This window comes from Eulemur rufifrons, chromosome 9, assembly GCF_041146395.1.
Source record: "Eulemur rufifrons isolate Redbay chromosome 9, OSU_ERuf_1, whole genome shotgun sequence".
NCBI classification, from domain to species: Eukaryota; Metazoa; Chordata; class Mammalia; order Primates; family Lemuridae; genus Eulemur; species Eulemur rufifrons.
The window spans coordinates 46,033,698-46,058,356 of NC_090991.1; the positions used below are offsets into that span (position 1 = coordinate 46,033,698).

Genomic DNA, 24,659 nt, shown 5'->3' on the forward strand with positions numbered 1-24,659 from the left:
TGCATTTCCCTAGTGAATAGGGATGTTGAACATCTTTTCTTGTGCTTATTGGTGGAGAAGCGTCTATGCAAGTCTTTTGCCCATTTTTCAATCAGTTTGTTTGTTTTTGTTGGTTTGGGGTTGGAGGAATTCCTTATATACTCTGGATATTAATACCTTATCAGATATATGATAGATTCTACATTTTTTAATGGTGGGAAGAAGATGAAGGAGGAGGAGGAGGAGGAGGAGGATTTGAAGGCAGTGGTGGTGAGGAAGGAGACAGAGACCAAATGTGGCCTGCAAGGTTTAAAATATTTACTAACCGATCAGTTACTGAAAAAGTTTGCTGACATATAAGATGGGAGTGAAGGTGGATGACGGGAGGAGAATAAAGATATTGTTTTCCACTTTTTTTAAGCATTAGAAGTAATTAGAGCAAAATGTTGACATTAGCCAATTCTAAGTAATGTGCTGTGGGTATTTGTCATAGTATTAAAAATGTACATATAGGGAATATATGTAATAGAATATATTATATACGTATATGCACAGAGAGAGAGGAAGACAGAAAGAGGAGAAAGTGCATTATGCTTCAGTTGGAGTGTTTCTACCACCAATAGGCAAGGAAATCACATCTGCAAGATGAAGACAGTCTCTCTCCCCTCTTCTCCAACACGGGTCTCTGAATTCTTAAGGGAGAATCCCAGCCGCCTCTCTTTGGGAATCTGCGAGCCTCGGACTCCCTCTTCTGGTGAAGTGTGACAGCGCCCAGAGCAGAAGGCTGGGCCTCCGCGGCTGAGGGGTTCCAGGCCCCCTGTTCCCCTCCCGACCCCAACTCATCTTCGGGGCACCCAGGCACCTCTCGAGTACTAATGACCCTCTTCATTTCTTTCCGAGCACATAAGCAGCACTGCCTGCTCTCAGGGTCAGTGAAGCCACAGCCCTAATGGGCCACCAAGGGTCCCCTCCCCAGAGGGCAAAGGGGCAACAGCCTTAGGGATCCTGGAGAACCTGCTCTGCTTGTAGATCCTCAAGAGAAGGGAAATAACCATGTCCTGGAACTCTGACCAATGTAATGGGATCTTACAATGGGATTCTTCTGTCTCCATGTCTGCTGGGACCCCAAAAGCTGGGAATATATAGTAGGTGCCAACTACCTGCTCCGTACTAAATGGGCTGCAGGGCCCCGTAGGCAGCCCTCGCACAGGCTCTGGTCTGAGAGTCACTCTCGCAAACCCACCTGCTGGGAAGGGGGCTTTGCCCTCTCTTAAGCAAAGTGAGGGTTTTCATGGGGCCACTCAGAGGATTTGCAGTGAAGAGGCAAGCCGAGGCCAGGAGAGAAGGAGGACAGGGCTGCCCTGGAGGTGCAAGGTCTGTGCAGAAGGCTTCATGTGCCGGCAGAATTTGAATCTTGCTCCAGACGACCAGGGATGTGACCACAGGCGAGGTGTGGACCATGGACTGCTCGTGGGCTGCAAGAGACCCTCGTGCAGCGGCTGGAGGAAAGCTGGGGCCCGGCTGACCAAGGAGGCTGAGGCCCGGCCCCAGGAATCTGGGAAAAGCCCCACCTAAGTGCAAGCCAGCAGGGGGCCCAGGAGCACCATGATGAACGGAGTCTGCATTGGTCAACTGAGCGTATTCGAGCTCTCCCGCCCCACCCCTCCCTCTCCCGCAGCCCCCGAATGGGGTCCCAGCTTGGAACAGCCCAGGCTGGAGGAGGGAAGGAGCCTAACTTCGGATGAAATTCTGGATTTTGCTTATTTCACTCATTTTTGAACTGTATACAGAGCTAAATTGAGACTGTTCTTGTCACTGATAGTGCCTGGAGGATTTTTATTATCCGAAAATGACCGGAAAAGTGATGGGACTCCTCAGAGCTTTCATCCAGGGGTGGGCAAAGAAGCAACTCACAGCATAGGTTTAAAGGAAGCATTACATGGAAAAAATAAAGTTGTTTTCTTCTTGCACTGTATAAACTTCCGAACAGGCAATAAAGTTATATATGTATCATCCCAGTCTACATGCTTCCAGATAGCCCCGTGATGAGGGTCAAATTGTCACCCCCAGTTCACAGATGAGGAATCAGGAGCTGATCCAAGATGAAAGGGGGCCGGGCAGGACTCTCACACCCCCAGCCTGGCTGCAACCACGGCTGGGAGATACAACCTCCCCAGCTGGCTTCAGAGCAAGGACAGCAGCTCCATGGGGGAATCAGCTTCACCCCAGCACCATGCTTGGTGTTGACACCCTGCAGGCATTCAGTCTCAGCGAGTGAAAAGCCACCAAACCACGGCATAAAGCATAGCTGCGTTTTATAGGCATTTACCAAACATTTGGCAGAAGAAAAACTAAACAGCCACTCCTGTCTCCTCTTGCCCCACCTCCACCATGCTTTCCATTGCCCGCAAGACTCTGTAATAGCTCCAGTAGGGGAGAGACCACCGGTGTCCATCCTCCCCATCTTCCTTCCTAGTATTCGAACCTCCAGAAGTTTAGCTACTCACACATGGGTCTAATTAGAGACTCCATTTCCCGGCTCCTTTGCAGCTAGGCGTGGCCAAGTGACCAAGGGCAGACCAATGAGTATGAGTGGAAATGGCACATGCTACTTCCTGATTGCGAACTTAAGAAGGAGCTGGCTTCCTGCCACTTCCTCTTTTCCCATTAGCTCCCTGGGCATGGACATGAGCGTGGGGGTGGTGAAACAGCTGTAATCACTACCTCAGGGCAGTGGTTCCCAACCTCAGCTGGACATTGGAATCACCTGGGAAGGGCTCTAAAAAAAAAGTCCTAAAGCTGAGACCCCAGAGATTCTGATGTGATTAGATTCCATGTGGCTTGGACATGAGGATCTTTCAAGTTCCCCCAGTGGATTCTAATGTCCAGACAAGACATAGAATCATCAGACCTGTGACTAGGAATTGGGTGAAGCAATAAGATGAAAAACTGTTGGTCCCTGGATTTCTTCTCTTCCCTGGACTTCCCATGCCCTAAACTACCCTCCTGCCTTTGGGCGACTATGTGACAGAGACAGACACTCCTTCATGTCTGAATCATTTCCTTCCCTTTGAGGTCTGTTTATTACTGAACTTTAGCCTGGACTTTACCTAACCCAACCTGTGTATCCTAGAGCCTTGTCATTAAGGCTGCGGAACCATGTGGGTTCATGTTCTCTTTAGGACCCTGGGGGCTTAGGAGTGCAGCCCCATAGACACCAGCATCCACATCTAGGGTTGAGATTTTTCTTATTTTTTGACACACTGGCTGGTCATAGACTTAGGGTATGGACTGCTTCAACTTTAGTCTCATTTTAGAGCAGCTTTGCAAATAAAGGCATCAAATTAATCAGCCCATTCACCTTCTAAGAAAGACCCAGACCACTTCACTTACTTTCTGGGAGAAGAGTTTCCTCAACCCTTGAGGAGTGACTCTTTGGTGAGCCTGAGGGAGCAGATGTCGTAGAATGTGGAAAGAGCAACACTGTGCGTATTGAAGCGTCTGTGGTTTCCCTGCAGGGATCAGCCAGTCCAGGCTTCAGCCAGGAACCTACCCATCATTTATTTCTAGAAGTGCACAGAGAGATGATTCAGCAGCCCCAGTATTTATGGGCCGAATATGATAAATTGTCAGAGGTTAAAAGCAAGTCAGGGGCTCTAATCTACTAATTGAATTCTGATGAAGATGGGGGTTAAAGGGGAGGAACATAATGGGTGGTTTGGCAAACCGCTTAATTCTTTTCTCCTGTGAGGACCTTCCATGCAACTTTTAAGAATTGTTTCATTCACCACATAGCCCTTAACCTCAACCCACTGTCCAATCCAATTATCATCCCAGCAGGACCCGTTGGTGCTCCAGGGCTTGGGCAGAAACCAAAGACAAGGGTGTAATCTGTAGCCTCTGGTTCAGGGTTTCGAGACAGTGGCCCCACTGATATTCTGGACCCACAATCTTGTTGGGGGGGTTTATGCATTGCAGGATGTTTATCAGCATCCCTGGCCTTTACCTATAGATGCCATAGCAACCCCCACCAGCTGCCCCAGTCTTGGCAACCAAAAATGTCTCCAGACCCTGCCCAATGTCTCAGGGATGGGGGTGGGGGCAAAATTGACCTGCTAGAACCACTGCTCCAGATGAATTCCATGAAACAAGGAGTCCTACTCACAGCTACATCCCCAGGGCCCAGCACAGCACCTGGCACATAGTAAGGACTCAGTAAATACTTGTTGAAGAGGAACTGAGGGAAGAGGTTGGGGGTGGGGGGCAAACCTCTGGAAGTGCCTATTGGCCTGGTACGGTGGACGTAGAAATGAGTGCTCAGAGCCCCTCCTACAGGGAGCACGTGGGCTGATGGCCTGGCTGCTGCGGCTCAGGACCCACCAGTGTGTCCACGCCATGGCCAGGCTTCCCACGGGGCTCCCAGGCAGTGACGGTGCATAGTGGGGGTGCAATGCAGGACCATTCCCAGGAGATGCAGGACCCCTCCGACCATGATTTTGGCTTAAGGACACCCCAACAACCTGGCCAAACTTTCTTGGAACCACGCTGCCATTGGAGACTCTCCCTGGCCACTCCTCCTTCCCCAGAGGTCACCCCTGCACCTGCACAGTCCGGAGCCCCCAACCCCCATCTTCTCCAGCTCGGGCCCTTTATCTTCCCTAAGTGTTTTCCCCAAAAAATCTCTGGTCCATCAAATCACAGCTCGGTGTCTGCTTCTTGGAGAATCTGAATGAACACGCCTGACCTTCTAGGAGTGTGCCTTTCCCAGCCCTCCCCCCACACCCCGGGACAGCCTTGGGGTGCCCAGCTGATGGAGCCTCACACACAAACCCATTTAGACAGCGATGGAGCTCTTGGAAGTGGCTCGATGACATCCTTTTTCCAGAGAACTGAAGGAGACGTGAGTTTAACTCATATATAATCACTCGTAAATAACTAATAAAACCAGACACACACTAACATTCCAATCCAAGAAAACTCTTCCAAGTTAACCTTTTATCGGTTTTAAGGCAGCAAGGAAAGTCTTCTGGTCCACATGCCTTTTTTCTGCCCAAGGGAGGGGAAGTCAGGAGGAGAAGGAGTCGGCCACTGGGAGCCAGCTGGAGCATCCTTTGCCAAAATCCAGTCCTCAGACATCGTCCTAACGTGCTTTGGCTCCCGAGCAAACGCGTCCTGCGGCCCCACCCTGCGGCGCCTGCCGGGAGCGTCCTCCTGGTCCAGCCCTGGCTCAGCCTGCCTTCCCTGCAGCCTGGCTCTCCCAGGGGCAGATGACCTCCTTCTCTATGGCCCGGTCACCCGCTTCTCCTGTCGCCGTGTCCTCCGAGTCCATCAGGCAGAGCCCGCTCTCCGTGGGCACGTCCATTTTGATCTGGAAAAAGCTTCAGGGGCAAGAGGAAAGCAAGTCATGTAGGGGCAGGAGGGACAACAGATCCCGGATTATCCTGATGTCCCTGAAGATTAGTGCCCAGGTGCGTTTACCAAAAGCCGTGTGCGCAGCAATTGGCTTCTGGATCCCTTTTATTGAGGGTTCATATTTGTCTGTTGAATTAAAGATAATTCTGAAGATGCTTTATTTTCGTCTGCAAGGGGCTTGAATGTTTATGGGTTTGATGAATTCAGGATGTCCCTGTAGGACATGCCAGTCCTTTAAACTGCCCTCTGAGGAAGTGGGGACCCCTGAGAAGGGAGCCTTTTAAAAGCCCACGGGTGAGGCATAGCAGTGGCCACAGAGCTAGAACATTCCTTCTGTAGGGCCAGGTGGGAAAAACCAATAGACACACTCACACTGGATCCTGACCTTCTCCTAAGGCACCCAGAGTCACCTGCCCTCCCTCTCCCCCAGCAACACAGGCAGGTGCGAGTGACAACCTCCAGGTGGCCATGCACACTGCAGGCAGAAGCCACGCTCCTCGGGTATCTACGGCAACCTAAGACTCTGCATGGCGCCCCCTTCTCCAAGCCCAGGCAGGGCCAAACACAGGAGCGTGGTGACTGGTGCAGGGGTGTCCCTAACCGCCTCCCCCAAAACCCAGTAAGGTGGGGGCTGGTTCTCTGACTTGCATTGTTTGCAACTTTCTTCCTGGCACTGATCCAGGCATTGTCAAGCACTCCTCAGAGCCTCAGCTCTGCACCCCGTGGACTGCCGCGGGGCACTGGGGCTCTCGGAGGTCAGCCTTGCAGGACTACCCCAAATGCAGCTTAGAGGGGCCACTGCTCAGGCAGAAGTTGGGCACTTTCATTTCCACAGACATAACTGCTGGCACAAGGATCCCCACAGCCCCTCTGAGAGATGGTGCCGGTGGATGCAGGAGGGGTGGGGGGAGGGGAGACAAGGCACTTAGGTGGGGGAGGGGCTGAGCCCCTGGACCTTGCCCTGGGCATCCTACCACCTGCGGCTTTCACTGCTGCCCCCAATTCTCCCCGCTGTTTACAAGTGCAATGGATTTATTAGACTAATAGTCTTGGGATGGGGCAGGGTGAGCAAAAGAGCTTAGAAGGGGGAAAGATGGAAAAGAAAGTTGCTTGCTCTTTCTCCTTCTTCTAGGGAAGACAGGGGAGGACAAACTGAGTTTCTGGAGACCTTCGGGGGGCCCAGAGATCAGAATGGCCCATCTGGGTGTCTGCTCTCCATGCCCTCCCACCCGGCCCCCACCCCAGGCCCCCCACCCCAGCCACCAGCTCCAGAGCACCCAGGACACTGGGGCCCGGTGCACACACGGCACGCCCCCCTGGTTCTTACTTTGCTACTCTCTTGGATTTCAGCCGTGGCAGCTGCTGGCCCACGTCCCCCAGGGGCTGCACCTTCCCATGGGACACTGCGGGGCACTTGGGTGAGAGTCTGGCGAAGACGGGCGAGGCCAAACAGCCTCGTCGCAGAAACCTGCTGAAGGACAGAGCCATGCGGGCCTTGGGGGGGGGCCTGGGCCGGCTGCGGGGCCAGGGGCCGTCGACGGAGCTCTCGCTGCCCTCGGGGTCAGAGGGCCCATGGGGGGCCCTGGACCCGCTGGGCTCCCCCTTCTGCTCCACGCCGGAGGAGCTCTCCAAGGCCACTCTGATGGGCGAGGGGCAGATGGTGCTGCTGGGTCGCCGAATGAAGCGACCTGGCGACGGGAAGGGCCTCCTGGGGGATCGGCAGGAAGAGGCGAAGGGGCTGGTAGGAGAGGGGGGCACGCAGGTCCCGGTGTACACAGCCAGGTGCGGGCTGGGAGCCAAGTGCTGGCCCGGCTGTAGGGAAGGAAAGGAGAGCCCTCAGTGGTGGCTTGTGTGGGCTGCTCAGCAGGGACCCCGGGCTGCCCTGCGCTAACCCAGCCCCCTTCCGATGGGGAGAACGCAGGCCTGGCCTGGCTACCCCTGGAGAGGTGGGAAGGGTGCCCAAAGCCACCTGTGACAACAGCACAGCCACACAGAGACCTCCTGCCCAGGGACCTGCCTTTCCCCCAGCCCTGGCCACCATCGCTGGGGCCAGCCAGTTGTATCCCAGGGCACAAACTGACCTTCCCCCATGTCTGGCTTGCTGCAGCGTGGCCAGGCCGAATTCCCGATCACCCCCCCACTATTGTCCCCACATGAGCAATGCTTAGTACCTGCCACACCCCACGTCATGCCTTCCCATCCTTGGTCCCCAACCTCAGGTCTGGAGGCATTTAAAACACTGTTAGCAGAGCAGTGGAGCTGCCAGATGTCCCAGCTCCTGCCCCACTGACTCCTCCGGGACTGAGGCCCACTGTGCCCAGACTGGGGTCCGCACTGACAACCCCTTTGGGGGCGGCCGAGGCCCAGCACCTTCCCCAGCCGCCCCTCGGCCGGGCAGGGGTATCCAGGAAGGAAGGCTGAGCACAAAACCAGGCCGTGCAGGTGAGATGGAAGCAGGGAACACAGGGTGAGGAGTTATTCACCGGAGAAAAGGGAAGTACTTCAACCTCCCTGGGCCACCAAGGCCCAAGCCCCAGAGCACGTGGGCAGGAGGGGTGGATGGGGCATTTTCAACCCAAGGAACCTGAAAGAGCTTTGTCTGAGCTGACAAAAGGCAATTAAAATTGAAATTTTCAGCAGGTTGCTCTCTGCTATCATCTCTCTTCCCTTGGCAGAACCCATGGGACACCTGGGCCGTGTCCCCTCCCGAAGGCCTGCTGTGGCCCTGTGCCACGTCAAAGCCCAGCGTGAACAGAGCTGGGATGTGCTGGTCCTGGGAGAAGGGGTTGGGGGCTCCGCGAGAGTCAGCCCAGCACCGCCTCCGAGAGGGAACTCAAAGTGACTGCAGTAAAGAACAAACCCTCTTTTAAACTGCCACAGCCACACGGGCGTCCTGCTCAGAAGCCTCCTCCTGCCCCTGCGCCCTGGCGCTGCCCTCCCACCTGCAGAAGGAGGCAGCCCCAAGGACTAGCAGGAGGCTGCTTGCTCCCACAGAGGGCGGCCTGTTTCCAGATCACCTGCAGAGGGAAGGGCAGGTGCACCCACAAACAGCTTTCTGAGGAAGAGAAAGGGCAGAGGGCTGCAGAGGCCGGGCTGGGATGTGGGGGGAGGGGCCTCCATTCTCTAACATTCACGTCCTGAATTTCAAACAAGATTCTGTTCTGAAACTGCAGCCCAGAGTCCCTGCTCCACAGCCCAGACTCCCACGGGCCACCTGGGGCCACTGGGTTATGACACTAACAATGACGTTAATTCACAGCCAGGACTCAGCAGGGGTGAGGCCCTGGGCCGGGCACTTTACTCGGCAATCGTGGATTATTGCACTTACTCCACAGAGCCCCTCAGTGAAGCAACTGTTATCATCCCCATTTTATAGATGGGGAAACTGATGCTGGGAGACGCCAACCCCCTCCCCCAGGGACGCCCCTCTGGAAATGGCAGGGCAGGCTTTGAAACCCGGCTCCCTGACTGCAGAGCCTGCGCAGTGACCGCCAGCTGGGTGCCTTGGTGGCCGACAGATCAGCCGCACCAGCCACCCAGTACAGTATTTTGTTATAGCAGCCTGGACAGACCGAGACACCAGCCAGGCCTCACTTGCACGACTGTGAGCGAATAAATGGCTGTTGTTCGTGGTCTTTGCTTGCACAGCAAGGGAACACTGAAGCGATGACTAAATGAGAATCTCAGGCCAGGTCTGTGTGACCCAAAAGCCCCTGTTTTTTCTACTGACCCGTATCACCATCCTACTGCCTACGGGATTCAGATAGGCCTTGGGGTCCTGGAGAACGGGCCCAAAGTACAAAAAGTAAAAAACAGACCTTGTCAAAATAGAGAGGTATCAAAGAGGGGCCCCCTGGGTTCACTACATTGAATCCCACTTCCTTAGAATTTGTAATAAACTGTGATGATCCCACTTTACAGGTAAGAACGCCGAGGCTCATGGAGGTGATGCAGCTTGACCAAGATCACACAGCTTAGGACGGGACTAGCCTCTCTGCATAGCCCCAGTTCCGCGCCCTCCTCCCTCCTCCTGCCTCTCTCTGTCCCTCTTCTCCCCGCCCCACCCTCCCCTGGCATCTTCTCTTTTCCAGGATGAATGACAGACAGGTGAGGAAGGTGGCCACTTACCTGGCCTGAGATGGGCCTTTCTTCTGGGCAAATGGCCATTGGCCTCACCGGGCCCGGACACTCTAAGCAGGAAGCCTTTCCCACCCTCTCCCACCGGGAACCAGGCACCCGCCCCTCCAGCCCGTGCCCCACCTCCCAGTGGTGCGAGGCAGCAAAGCAGCGGCATGCAGGACAGGCAGCAAAGAATGTGACACGACACAGACAGTGAAGGAGAGCTCGGTGCGGCTTTTTTATTGTGCCAGGGAACCCGGGGGTGGGGCAGAGCAGGCAATGGAGCCGGCACGTTAACACAAGAACACAACCACAGCTTGTCAATGCACGGCCAAGCAGATGGTGCGCAGAGATGTAACTCGTGTTCCGTCCTCGGAAACTGGGTGAGAATTTGAAGGAGACACTTTGGCCACCTGAACTCCCACTTCCGGGGAGCAGAGGGCCACATCCGGGCGCAGCATGCAGTGTGCAGTCTCCCCTCCCCGTCTCCGCTGCCCCCCAAAGCAAACTAGCCAAGCTGGCCCCATGGGGAAGAATCTGCACGGGCGAACACGCCATCCCTCCTATCGCTCACCCACCCGACAGCGTCCCCATCAGAACTGACCCTGACTGCAGTCACGGAACTCGGGGCCACAGGACTGAACAGCCCCTACGCTGTTGCCGGTCAGTCCTCCCCTAGGAGCTGCAGACAGAGGACACGACACCAACCCCTCACCCCCCTCCCCTCAGATACATCCTAAGGTTCCCCGGAGAGCTGGGAGGGCCACACCGCGAGACTCTGGGAGAGCAGAGAAGGAAGATGGTCTGCGACAACAGTCCTTTAAATGCCCCTCGGGAAATGCCTTAAATAATAAAGAATAATGAGCCACCGTATCGGACAACGCTGTCAGAGGGAAGAACGCACAAGCCTGTTCTGAGACCATGAGGGTGAGGATGGTCATGTGTTGACGGTGACAGTGAGGGTGAGGATGCTGGTGAGGATGGCAATGATGGTGATGGTGACAGTGATTATGATGACGGTAGTGATGGCGATGAGGAGGAGGAGGATGGTGGTGGTGATGCTGATGATGGCAAGGAGGAAGATGATGATGATGGTCATGATGATGAAGGTGGGGATGATGATGAAGGTGGGGATGATGATGAAGGTGGGGATGATGATGAAGGTGGTGACGGTAACAGCAGCTAGCATTTACTGAGCACCGACAATAGGCCAGGCATGGTCCTAGGTACTTGACTCATTTCATCCCTGGCCCTTGCGTTTTCATTTAATACAACGAAAGCTGTCTTTTCTCTAAAAGTCAAGCTGGACAATGGAGTTCTATAAAGGAAATCCTGGTACCTTGTAGAATAACTTATATTCTAGTGTAAGTTAAATTGTTTAAAGGATGGCATTAAGGAATTCAGACGGTGTCTAAATCCATGGCATAATATTGATTTAAATATATCATTAATATTTTCCAAATCAATACTATTTCTGATGCTATTGGAGATTCGCATGGGCCCTCATTAGCGTGTGGGACCCGGGTGTCTGTCACCGAGCAGGTTTCCAGCAACACCCAGGGAGGACCTTGTGTGTGCCTGACACAGAGCACACCGCAGCGGGCAGCGGGATGAGAGACGCCGCGAGCGCAAGCCTGTGACACGTGGGGTGGCAGGTAGTTGAGCTAAAGATGAACAAGATGTGGTCTTTGCCCTGAAAAATTCATGATGTATTCGACACCCTCATCTCCATTCTGCCAGGTGTGGAACCTCAGCTCGTACGGAGGAACTAGAAGGGACAGCAACTATCCTCTGCATTCGTGCTTCTCAGACATTCCCACCAGAGTAGGCCCAGCGGCAGGAGAGCCGGGGACACAGGCTCCCCCGGGGTCCGAGGGCAAAGCCTGAACCTGCCACCGCCAGGCACAAAACGTCTTTGAAGTCTCAAATTGTATCTTAAAAAATTCATGGGCATTTTGCATTCTACTTCATAATATATTCATAATTATTTTAATGTGAAATTTTAAAAATTACCTAATTTTCCTCCCATTCCAAATCTTCAAGTAAAATGGATGCCCCAGACTGGTGCCCTCTTGGGATTCACAAAGTGTGCTTTGAGAAGTGTGGGTCTGGCCCCATTTCACACACGAGGAAGCAGAGAGGTTAAGGGACTTGCTCAAGACCATGCGACTGGTGCTAGACCCAGGACCAGGGCCCAGGACGCTTTCTCCAGATCCAGGGCTCTTTCCATTCATTCACCCATTTGTTTGTCATTCCTTTGTTCTGCTATTCATGTCACACATGCTTGTGCAGAATCTGCAAGGTCTCCAGCATTAGGCTCCAAGTAGTGAAGGAGATAACTATGGTCCCTCCTCTCATGTTACTTAGTTTACAAAGGTTCATTATCTGAAATGTCTGCCTGGGGGACCCTCTGGAGTTGGGGGACTCCAGTATTCTTCAAAAGGGAGGTGCATAAAGCGTATCTCTCGGTGCTCTTTCAGAGCATGAACTAGCCTATGACTGGTGAAAATGGGAAGCGTAAGCTCCCGCCTCCTCGGTTGGAATCATTTTACTAACAAGAAACCGATGATCACAAACTCCTTACGGACAGCCGGGAGGTGTCCAGTGACCCGGCCCCTGCCCACTCTGCAAACTCGCCCTGTACTGTTTCCCTCTCATCCGCCAGGCCCCATTCCCCTGGCCTTTCAGTTCACTCTGAGCCACCTCCCGTCCCGTGGCCACTGCCCACGAGTTCTCCTCTCCTTACTACGCTCTCCCTGCCTGGCCCAAATGTCGGCCACCTCTTTCTCACCTTCTGCTTCTCTGTCACCGCCTTGGAGAGGTGCACCCTACACACAAATCCCACTTCCCCATTACAGAACCATGTCCATTTCCTTCATCATCCGCTCAACGGGTTTTATCTTGTATTTGTGTTGTGAACTGCAACGATGGACCGGATGCTTTAGCTGTCCCTGTGTCCGTGCCTTTTGCCTTGAGACTTTGAAACTTCTTTCACTAGAGATAGAGTCTATTTACCCACCCCTGGAATCTGGGCTGTCTGGATGACTTGCTTCGGCCAATAAGATGAAGTGGAAGAGTCTGTGTGAAGCCTTGTGTGTTCCCACTGGCTCCCCTGAAATTCAGCCCCCACTGTGGCACCACGCCCAGCTCTCCCGTTGCAGACAGGAGAGACGTGAAGGAGAAAAGACTCATCCCACACATGGGCTGCCGCAGATCGACCCCCAGACACGTGAGTGAGCCCAGCCACGATCCACGGAGCCACACGGATGACCCCCATATGCATCAACAATAGATGCTTCTTTATGCCACTCTAGTTTTGTGGCTGGTTGTTACCCAGCAACAGCTACCTGAGAATTTGCTTAGTTACTTCATATCAATCCTAGACTATAAGCTCCATGAGTGACTTATTCACCCATGCCTTGCACACAGCAGGTGCCCAATAAACGTGCTGAGCGAGTGAATATTCCTGCTTGGCAGAGCTGGTCTCTCGCTCACCTCTGGTCTTACCTCTCTTGCATTCTTACACAGGTGTAGGGAGCAAGCCTAACTTCAAGGATGACCTTCTAGACCTCCCAAGGTCAGGGTTCGAACTGTGCTCTCTCTCTACCCCTGCCCACAGGGCTGGCCTAGTCTACACCTACCGAGGAGAGAAGCACCAACACCTCGAAAACACCCCAGGGAGTATTATCTTTGATCCTGACTCAGCTTTAATGCCACAGACATCTACCACCCTTCTTCCCATGAATGAAGACACATCAGCGCCTTTGTTCCGTAGCCAAAAAGATGCTCCTCAGCGGCTATCTGGCCTGACTGCCCTGGAGGCCTAAGTCTTCCATTGCTACAGCTACTTATTTCCCCAGCACGTACAAGGGGCTGGGAAGACGGGAAGAAGAGAGCCCACCAGCGCTCAGGTCACCGTGACGAAGAACAGACTCACCAGGACAGATGTCGTAGCGGGGCCCTTCCAGGCAGGTGCGACAGAGGGGCTCAGGGCAAGTGCTTCTCTAGGGGAGCCCTGCAACCCGTCCCCTGGGGGGATCTCAGACTGCTCTAGAAGCGAGAGTCTAAACTGCACAGACAGGATGAGGAGCTTCATAAAGCTATTTTAAACAAATGCTCCTAGAAAAACTACGCCTTGGGGGTGGGGAGAGGCCTTCTCTTTAGTTTTCCAAAGCAAAGAGTGGTACACGAAGCAGCCTGTTTTCCCTGTGGTTCTCACCGCAAGCACTCGCTCAGGCAAGACAGGCAGGCACGCAGCCACTGAGTCGGGCGCCCCCCACCCGCCACCATGGCCGCCCCCGTCCCCTGCTGAGCCGGGAACAAGCTCTAGCTGCTGTGGCATCAGCAAGTCCGCCACGAAGGAAGTTAGAGGACGACAGGATGGACCTGATGACCCTACTGCGCCATGCATGGGGAATGGAATCTTCTAGACTCTGGCCCTGCCTCTCTTTGCCCCTCCCAAGTGCATGCCCCCACCCCCAGGAACCACAGATTTATTTAGGAGGCGGCTCCTTCCTGAGTTGGCTCCTACGGTCCAGCTTGCTCATGACCTGGGTGATGTCCACCGTGTTGGCGGCTTCTCGAGCCTTGGCCTCTTCCTCCAGCTGCCTCAGGATGACGGGGCTCGGGCTGGAGCGCAGGTGACGCCGCATAAACGGGAGGCTGGCGCTGGAAAGAAGGACAGATAGGTGGTTGGTGGAAAATGACACTGCTTGCCCAACGATGACACTGTCACACCTGGTGGGAGTGGGGGCTGGGAGGCCAGAATCTGGATTTGTTCCCTCCTTTTCCCAGTGAAACTCAGGTGGGGTCCTCAGGGCCATGACCAGCCTTGGCTCCATCCTCCCTCCGGGGAGGATGAGACCACAGTGAGCACCAACTGCCACCAGGTTTTAGGTTGGGCTCAAGGAAGGTTCTTTGGATGGCGAAGATTACAGACAAACCTTCCATGATGTTTAGAAACGAACTTGTTATCTTAACTTCCTGTAAGATCTTCATGAGAGAAGGGGGCTGGGAGGGCTTGGGTGCTGGACGCCCAAGGCTCCAGCCTCAGGAGAGAGCTGGAGTATTTGTTTTTAAAAAGCTAAGACTCTGGGAGGGAAGGAAGGAGCCGGACTGTCCAAGAGGGCCAGGCCTCAGTGGACAGAGAAAGAGGGAAGGGCCCGAAGGGAGCGGTGGGCTGGTACCCTGCTCATGCACGGTATCTTTGGCACATGTCAGAACCTTCTTCAGAAGCCAGACATGGATTCCTGGGACCAACTCTCTCTAGCATGGCCTTAGGAGCCAGGACAAAGCTCTCGGTGTCTGAGGGCTGCAGCGGGTGGTGAGCAGCTGAGACACCTGCCTTGGAGGCCCCACACAGGCTTGGAAAACATGCATTTCAGCAGCAGTTAGACCAAAGACCTAGGACCGACTCCACATTTCTGGACTACATAAGTGCCTAGAACTCTTGTGTCTATCCCAGGGAGGAGGAGGGCTCCCCTTCCAAGAAGTAAAGCCTCACACTGGATCTCTCACTAGCTCTGCCAAGCGGAAGGCTTGGAGCTGGGTTTAACTTGTCCTGGGGAAAATTATGTTTTAATACGTTGTCTTATACCTGCAAGTCATGGAACAAACTCACATTTGTTCACACACCCGCTGCAATCCCTGCGTGGATACAGGCCAAGCTTCACACTTCACAAAAGCATTGACACATGATTCTCACTCACAATAGTGAAGACAACGTTACAATGCCCCCCACACTAAAGCCAAGCACCCCACCAGCGGTCTCTGCCACCCCAGGAACTCACGGCCCCAGCTGTGCCCCAGAAAAGATCCCAGCTGAATTCCCATGTCTGCCCCAAATTATAAACTATCTGGAGAGAGAAGTACAAAACTCCCCTTGCTTTCCCCGTTACTTTCTGGCAGAACTTCTGGAACTATTACGGCCCTTTCTTCTGGCTCAAAGGAGAAGCTTTTAAGTCCCCAGGGACACTGAACTCCCTTCCTCACTCTGTAAACCTAGAAGAATAGCCCCACAAAGACCTCCTTTCTCTCCTTTTCATAACAGGGTCATTATCCTCAAGAGTGAAACCAAGTTGGGTGTTTTTTTAAGCCCTTTTGATAAAGGCTCTGGTCCAGCCACCCGCCTTTTGCATTGACTGAAGACATTGGAGAAAAGCCCAGCGGGGGCTGAACGGGAACATTGACTGACCACGGGCCGGTGGGGAAACCTCTGCCAGAGTCCCACGACTTTGTTCAAGCTGTCATTTGGTTACTCTTTCGAATCTTCAATCCCTGTAGAGTACTTTTTTCCCCCCAAAAAAGAGTTCAATCTGCCCCTCAGAACATTATTTCCTCCACTGTCCCAGTAGCTCTACAAGAAGAGACGGTCCACATCTCAAATGAGGAGAGTGAGAATGAACGAGTTAGTGGACTTCCAAAAGGCAGTCCCCTGGGGGCAAAAAGAATACTCAGGATGTCACCGTTGGCTTCCTCGCCATCTAGCATTTTCTCTTGGGGTGCCATATGCTATTCTCTCTAAAGACTTGGAACGATTTAAATATGAGGGTGTAGCTAAATTCACTCCCATACATCAGTTTGAGGGTGGAGAAGTACAGCCATGTTAATAAAAAAACCAGTGAGATGCTTCCATTTGTGATAAGGGTAATTATTGATCTGATGATCAAAACTGTTTCAAACCAGCGTTAAGGGAAACAAACTCACTGGCGGGAATTACTAAGCAAGTCTTGCTAGAGCGATGTCACAGCATGCTGAAGCAGAGGAGGCACTTGTCCCCTAAGCAGTACTCCCCAGTCCCCAATATTTTCATCAAGCAAATATCTCAATAAGAGCCGTTTGGCTGCAAGAGACCCTCACTCCTCTGTAAACGAAACAGCGGTCGGCCAGCAATTACAGACAACTCCACGTGCCTTCTCTTGGTGGTTTCCTGAGGTTCAATAGCTTTGGCCAGCATTTCCTTATAGATGGGAGATTTTAAATAGCGAGCGTAAGAATCCTGGAGGGAGGAAGAGAAAAACAGTAATTATGAGAGAGACACTGCCAAGTCAAACAAATATGCTTGCCCCATTTTCAAGCCCTCCCTCGGCAGCAAAATGAAAACTGTAAGAGAATTTGTCTCCTTGTGCAAAAGGTGTTTGTTTGGGTAGGTGCTGAGAGCAGGGTTTGCAAGTGTGGTTCCCGGGCCAGCAGTGCCAATTTCACCCAGGAACTTGTAAGAAATGCAACCCCTCCGCCCGCTCCAAGCCAAGCCGGCTGAAAAGTCTAGTCGCAACAAACACGGGACCACGCCCACCGCAACAACCCAAGGATTGAGAATATATTTTTTTAATTTATTGAAATGGCACTATTCTCAAGACAAAGTGGTAACAATAAAAGTTATGAGAACCAGGACAGAGTCTGGGAATAGGAATCACGGAGCCACTGGGTCATGCTGCGTTTATGGCCACAGGACGCGGCTATGGTGACGTCGAGTCCACTAAGCACATATGTCATTTTCGAGTTACCTACGACTCTGTCCCGTCCTGGCCAGTGGCTGGCCTCCCTGGGCATCCCCTAAAAGGCCCTGTGAAAACTACATTTTTGAGAATCAAAACATTTAAGAACATATTAAGTAGGGATATTATTAAAGAAACCCTGCTGTGAATCTTATACTAGCAAAAATATGGAGAAACCAACCCCACTGATAAAAAATAAAAAAACGAAATGGTAAAAAATGGCTAATCTGGCTTGGTGAAAATTCCGAATTATTACATGTTTTCAAGGTAAAGTAAAAATATTTTTATAATGCACTAAAAGGCTAAATAGAAGAAATGTAAATCAGGGAAGCTAACACTGACCACGCAAACCCACATCGTACGGGTGGGTTTGTTTATAGGGACGCTTTGCCGTTGGAGACGTAACTGCCGCAATGTGCAGTTGAAGCCCCCACAGAGAGTCTTGTCAGGGGTGGCCCCAAAGAAGACCCCAGACTGGACAACTTCCCTAAGGCTAACTCTGAGCCTCAAATACTAATTTCTTATGAACGTGACTGATTTTCCCGCAGGTTCCCTTTATTTATGTATTTTTTCATTCCTGAAAATTCCCACCGTGTTCACATGCGGTTACTAACCCAGAAGGCTATCTGCATTCTCACAGGGTTTGACGACGATCACACCTAATTTGTCTCTTTTAGACACTACACCCCTGTATGCACTATCTGGCCAAGGCCGTGAGAACTGCCGCTGCTCCACAATAGGGCTAAGCGCTCGGGCCTGGGACTCAGACCCGAATGGGAATCCCAGCCCACCTCTGGCGAGGCCTTGGGGGGCCACTGCATCCTGCAGTCGCGACGCCTACTGGTGGCTTCCAGCACACAGCTCCGTGCTCTGCCCGGCACTCGCGCCTCCTAAGCCCTCGCCTGACGATGGCTATCGCGATCACGCTGTCGCTGCTAACGTCATCACTACCAGCTGTGCTGCTGCCGCCGCGTGAGGCCCCACGAACGCACACGGCTTCTGCGGGAGTCCTCCCCGGCCAGCGCGGGAAGGGGTTCAAGAGGGGTGGAAGGTGGAAGAGACGGCTGACAATTCCGCATCCCACCACTGGCAAGGTGCCATCCACGTGTCATCTCCCTTGGTCCCACATCTAAGGAACTTTCCAGGTGCGGAGGGGAGGGCCCCCTGGCCCCTGTATCCCCAGCACAGACCCCCCTACCTTCTTCATGAGCATGTAGATGTGGGTCTGCGCCGCGTCCAGCACGTAGCGGTGGGGGTGCCGCAGCCCCTTCACCGTGATGTCCATGGTTTTGCCGTCTATGTTGATCCAGCGCCTCGCCCCTGGGGCCAGGAACAGCCTGGGGCGGGGGTGGGGGGGGGGCCGGGAATGTTAGCGAAAGGAGCTGAACCAAGTCCATCAGTGAAATGCTCAGGGGTGCTTGGGAGGGAGGGACGCGACCAGGTTACCCAGGCTGAGGGTGGTCCTTTTTATTAGGAGACACTAAAGAGGTTGAGCTTTTGAAGAGGTTGTTAAGCAACTTTTCCCAGAAGCAAGAAAGCAGCCGTGTAGTATTGGGAACATGAATATTTCACTGTGATGTTCCCAACCTCCAGGAGAGAGAGCAAAAAGGGGGAGGGGGCTGGCAAGTCCAGGCTGGGTTAGGCCTGACCATGAGGGTGAAGAATCCAACCTCCAACTTCACACCTTCTGCCTCCTTACTCACCAGGATCCCAGGGCCAACCTGGAACCAGATGAAGGCACCTCCAACCAGGTGTTCTGGGGCCCTCTGCTCTCCCTCGGCCCAATCTCAAATGCTGAGTTGGGAGGCAGCCCATAAAATCCCAGCATCCAGAGGCTGGACCCCTGGGCAGCCAGACCAGTGGCCCCAGTGAAACCAAACGTGGCCACACTTTGTGAGTCCTGTGGCTCTGTCTGGGATTTGGGGCGTGCAGACCTCTCCTAATACTTCCCTGAGTCGTTGTGGGGTTAGAAACACTCACACGGGTATTTTCCCACCCTTCTAAGATGTACATTAAAATTTTGGAATTCAAACTAGGATTTACATAACTGGGGAGGAAGGAAGCCGATATAGTGGTAGAGGCCGCAAGCTCCCTTGCAGCGGATTTCTGGAATTAGGAGTCACGCATGTGTCTTCGTGTGCGAGGCAGTCAGGAGCCTGCTATCCTGGGGAAGGACATCATGGGACCTTCCTGGCCCTACAGACCTCCCATCCCCACCTCACCCCACCCCATTTCTCGGGGTGTGCGAGCCCCTGCCTATGGGAGGAGATGGGTGAAGTTGCAAGAGCGTAAATGTGAGAAGTGAGACTTCAAGATCTTCCCTTCTATGTTCTTGGTGCCTCTCTGGAAATTGGGGTGGCCCAACCTGAGTCCACTTGAAGGAAGGACATCAGCGGTCCCAAAGGCCAAGTCCTCAGAGAGGCGGAGCTGCCCGACCTGCTGTCCAAGGCTTCCTGCACAGCCTGGTGGCCGCAAAGGGCTGGTTTCAGCCCACAGTGGTGCCTGGGCTTGGAGAACCACAGCTATGCATGAGTCTGAACTAGGAATGCTGGGTCCTCAGGGCCCAAGGCCACTGTCCACCGTGGCCAGTGCCGACAGGAGGAACTGCAGAGATGGGTGCATGGCAGGACAGCAGCGCCCACCAGGATGGAGGGGGCAGGAGCATTGGGGGTGTGGGAGTGTGACTCTCAGCAACTTCAGTGGCCCCATCACACATGCCTCCCTATCCTTCCACCTGGCCATTAAAAGCAGGACTGACCCCTTTAAAAGGAACCCTTGGCTCCTGAGCAATTTGGAGGCAAGGCCTGGAGAGGGATATATTTGTGCCCCAAGCTGGGCTGACTGTCCCAGACACATGGGGGGACCTCCCTTCCCTGCATGGTCCTCGAATCTCTTGGGCAGCTTGGGGAAGAACATTCCCCGTCTCACCTCTTCTCTCTCTCATACACACACACCCCTCTCTCGGGAGACCTCAGGGGTTAGTCAAAGGCAAAGCATTTTGCACGGTAATTTGGGGTTTACGCTTTTTCAGCCCCTAGCCACGTTCGCATAGGAGCAGGGGAACCACATCAAACGAACGAGAGGAGCCCCAGACCTCCCAAAGCGGCGGCAGGGAGGTGTTCACAGCACGGCAGGTCAGTGACCGCCACACCAGCTGTGGCCACTCCCATCTTGTCTCTGACTCCAAGGCAACAGGGTGTCAGCAGGAAGCCCAGGGGGAGCCTTGCCCAACCCTCTGGCCAGTCCTCACTTGTAAATCTCCTCGGCTTTCTCTTTGACCTTGGACTGATCTCCGTACTTCAGGTCCTCACAGGCTTCCCAGAATCCCAGGTTCTCCCCTGCACCGGGAGGCAGGGTCCACGTGGGCGAGAGCCAGACAGGAAACAGGTTGAGAGAAGAAAAGAAGAAATAAGAGAAATGGGTCAACTGGGATAGATTCGGTTCCCTGGCTCAGTGAATGTCTTTCCTTCTGCAAAACAAGCCATGGCACACTGTGACACCAGACAAAACACTCCTGCGGGGAAGGAGCCACATCTCACTTCTGGGGCCTGGAGGGTATCGGGAACCTAGTACCTGCTCCACATGTGGTCTCTGAAATAAACTAGACGGGCACCCCCGAGTCTGCAGCACAGAATCCTCACTGCGGCTGCCGTCCTCCCCCCGCAGTGAGGTCAGAGCCCGCACTAACCCTCCTGAGGCTGTCACATGCTTTTGTCCTAGAATTTGGCTGCAGCAAATACTGCCTGAACAGGTTCGCCTGGGCTCGCCCACAGTGTTGCTACACTGCGGGTTTTCTGTTTGCTTTTGCTGTTTGATGACTGTGGGTGGGTTCTGCCTGCTTTGTGTGGCTATGTAGAGACCCCTTCTCTTACAGCCCCTCACGAGGCATACTCCAGCCCAAAGGTCCTTACAGAATGGCCGCTTGAGCAGCAATCCTGAAGGATGGGACCCTCAGGGAAGGCCTGGCCATGAGGGGGACTTCACTGAGCATCCCCTAAGCTAGAGGGAGTCCAGTCCTCTGGCCCAGAAGGAAAGCCAGCTCCCTTCGCCTCCTTCCAACCTGAAGTTCTCTAACCCTTCTCCACAGCACCCACTAGCATTGTGAATACAGCGATCCTGGGGTGGGCAATCTGTGCCTAGGAAAATGAAGATGATCACACCAATGGGAGAGCAAGAGCCTGTGTGCGTTGTGTGTGTGTGTGTGTGTGTGTGTGTGTATGTAAATCGTGGAGTGCCCCTGTGTGGGGAAATGGTCAAGAGAACACTTCCTCTCCTGTCATAGTACAGTTGACCCTTGAACAATGTGTGGCTTTGGAGCACTGACTCCCATGCAGTCGAAAATTCACATATAACATTGTGTTTTGGGTTTTCTTGTTTTGTTTTGATTTTTTGAGACAGGGTCTCGCTCTGTTGCCCAGGCTGGAGTGCAGTGGCCCAATAACAGCTCACTGCAGCCTTGAATTCCTGGGCTCAAGTGATCCTCCTGCCTCAATCTCCCCAATAGCAAGGACTGTAGGCACTTGCCACCATGCCTGGCTAATTTCTTAAAATTTTTTTAGAGATGGGGTCTTGCTATGTTGCCCAGGCTGGTCTCAAACTCTTGACCTCCCACCTCACCCTCCCAAAGTGCTGAGATTATAGGCATGAGCCACGGCACCCAGGCACATATTACTAACTTTTAACTCCCCAAAAACTAAACTACCAATAGCCTACTGTTGACTGGAAGCCTTGCCAATAACATCAACAGGCAATTAACATATAAATAGACCAGTATCTATTAATACATTTATTTTATGTATTCATGACATACATGCATTTTTTTCCTAATTTTTTAAATATTTCTAGGCTATGCAGTTTGTCCGCAAGTTTTTCCAAACTGTGGTAAATCCCCCCAAATTTTCCAATATATTTATCAAAAAAAAATCTGCATATGAGTGGACCCATGCGGTACAAACCCCATGTTGTTCAAGGGTCAACTGTCGTTTGTTTGCTTTTTTTTGAAAGCTGTTTCAGATTTGAAAAGGCTGTACAATTCTAAACTAGTTGACATTTGTCACATAACTCTGCAGAGGTCCTTCCTCTTCAGCATGAACTTGAGGATGCTCCTTGAACGGGGGTCATAGGCCAGCATTGTGCTGAACCGACAGGCAACTGAGCTGACAGCGAATGCAATATAGACCACCTTGCCCATAGCAGGAGGCAGTTTATTGCTTAAGGTATTAAATAAGCAATTATTCACAATAGCCAAAAGTTGGGAACCACCCAAATGTTCACTGATAAGGAACAGATAAACAGAATGTGGTATATCCATACAATGAATTATTATGTGGCCATAAAAAGGAATGAAGCGTTGTTACAGGCTACAACGCAGAAACATGATGCTAAGTGAAAGATGACAAAAGGTCACATATTATATGATTCCATTTATATGAAATGTCTAGAATAACCAAACCCACAAGCATGGAAAGTAGATTTGTGGTTGCTCAGGGCCGGGGAGGGAGGCAGGGGAGCAGTGGGGAGGAGGTGGGGGAGAGGGAGGGAAAGGGGATGACTTCTAACCGGCAATGGGTTTCTTTTTGGGGTGGTGAAAATGTTCTGAATTAGATAGTGGTTACGATTGCGCAATTTAGTGTATGTACTAAAAACCACTGAATTGTACACTTTAAAAGGTTGAATTTCATGGTAGGTGAATCACATTTCAATGTAAATTTTTTTAAACAAAATCAAATGATTAACCTGATGAGTCTTCTGCCCTGTTCATACCCAGACTTATTCCTGACCCAGAGTCAGGAATCTCATGAGGAGATTGGCAACACTACGGTTTAAATAATGCAGGTAAATACTCTCACCTGTTTCTGGCTTTTAAGGCAAGCATGCGAGATAAACTTAGGGTGTCGTTTGTAATTTTGCCACTAGATGGCACCATAACCACGTATTCGCCAGCATGCCCCTTCTCCATCCATCTTTTCTGGGTTTTATTATATCATGGCAATTAGGCTTGATTAGAGAGAAGGATTTTCAACAATCCACATTATAGTGTAATGTTCTGCATCTGGCAGTCAACCAGGCTAAAGGCATGTCCAGTAGGATTAGCGTCAGGAGCAACCCCACAGATAAGTACGTGTTAGGTAGCAGGCGGCTGAATGTCGAGGCTGGAAAGTGAAGCTCCCCGGGGCTGGGACTCGGGAAGGAAGTAAATGTATCTTATAAAAATAAATATTTCAGTGGAGGTGGTGAAGCCAATTGAACGCACAGCCTAGTGAAATTGGTTCTAATCCGGCCTCTTGGTTTTCCCAGGTCTGCAATATATTCAAGAACTCCCAGGTGCTCCCACGAGAAGACATCCAGAGATGGGATATGAGATGTGGCCCTTTCCATTCCATTAAAGTCCGCACACTCCCAAGGCCCTGAAGAACTCAGGCCAGGAGCTAAGGTGGTGCTTCTCCGTCACCTGCGCACTAGAATCCTGTGGGGAGTTTTCAAAACTTCAGAGACTCCAACCCCAAACAGTAAAAAAGCACTCTCTCGGGATGGAAGCCAGGCAAACACAGGCTTTAAAATACCCCCAGGTGAATCAAATGTGCAGCATCACTGAGCTAAAGAAAACCAGGCTGCCAGGCAAAAAGAGGAGGACTGCCTGTTTCCATTCCCTTCTTCAAGGTTTCCCCAAAAAGCTGTGCTTAGAGGCAGGAGAAGGAAGGACCCCTTGGGTGACAGTAAAGACAGCCAAGATGGAGCCTTCAGAAGTGTGGGGGATGCTAATGTGGATTTTTTGAGCAGATGCGATTTTCCCCCAGACGAGGGGGCTTCCTAGAGCCTATGGAAAGAATGGGTCCTGCACTCCGGTACCATTCTTAAAGCTGTCAAAGGAAGCACCTATTTAAGGGCATAAGCAAAGCTATGAAAACACCTGCCCAGAAATTCCCCAAACCCTAGGCCAGACATTAAAGGAGTGTTTCTAAAAGAAAAAAAAATTTTTTGAAAGACCCACCACTGAATTCTTTCTTGAGAAAGTACTGGAAGCTTTGTCGACCCTTGGGGTCTCGGATCAACTCGCTGAAGTTGAAGGCCCATCGTTCTACTCGCATCTTGGTTGGGATTTCCACCCTGCAAGGACAAGGATGTGTTAAGGCACTGACACTCCATGCGAGGCGGGGGCTGTGCCAGGCAGTCGTCTGGGTGGGGGTCAAGGGCATTAGCTCCTCAACCCCCATGAGTCCCACGGCCCAGGACTCATCCCAATCCCCCTCCTCCCCCCATCACTGCATGAACACGCAAACCAAGTAATCACTCGCTACGAAGATGCAGCCTCAGACAAGTCCCCCGGGGCTCACATCAAGGACATGGCCATCCCAGAGGGAAGGAGGGTGCCCACATGTGCCCACATGCTCGCCCTGCTCCCTTAGCCTTCAGGGCAAAAGAACTCAAATGCCTCCAGTCACCCAACCTCCCTCACACACTCACGCCATCCCGTCTCCTGCCCCCACCTTCCCGAGTTGACCCACAGACCCTTTTCTTCCTCCTCCCTCTGTTAGCCCGGACTCTCCTCCTGCAGTTCTGCCCTCACCCCGTCTTCCAAGCACCATGTTTGTGCCGCTACAGTTGCCACAAGTGTTCAAGACTCACAAACAGAGCAAAAGGAAAGGAGTCCCT

General features: G+C 52.5%; 1 protein-coding gene across 1 annotated transcript in view; it reads right to left on the minus strand.

The window, feature by feature from the left end:
• Positions 1 to 4,946: 4,946 nt before the first annotated feature.
• RGS9 (regulator of G protein signaling 9) overlaps positions 4,947 to 24,659 on the minus strand; it is a 61,957-nt gene continuing 42,244 nt past the window's right edge. Inside the window, exons 13-19 of the mRNA XM_069481646.1 lie at positions 23,998 to 24,113; positions 20,257 to 20,344; positions 18,205 to 18,343; positions 16,422 to 16,507; positions 14,061 to 14,178; positions 6,719 to 7,203; positions 4,947 to 5,357 (exon numbers count right to left, since the gene is read on the minus strand). Of these exons, the coding sequence (XP_069337747.1) occupies positions 5,207 to 5,357; positions 6,719 to 7,203; positions 14,061 to 14,178; positions 16,422 to 16,507; positions 18,205 to 18,343; positions 20,257 to 20,344; positions 23,998 to 24,113 (1,183 nt within the window). The 3' untranslated portion in view covers positions 4,947 to 5,206. The remainder of the gene's footprint in view (positions 5,358 to 6,718; positions 7,204 to 14,060; positions 14,179 to 16,421; positions 16,508 to 18,204; positions 18,344 to 20,256; positions 20,345 to 23,997; positions 24,114 to 24,659) is intronic.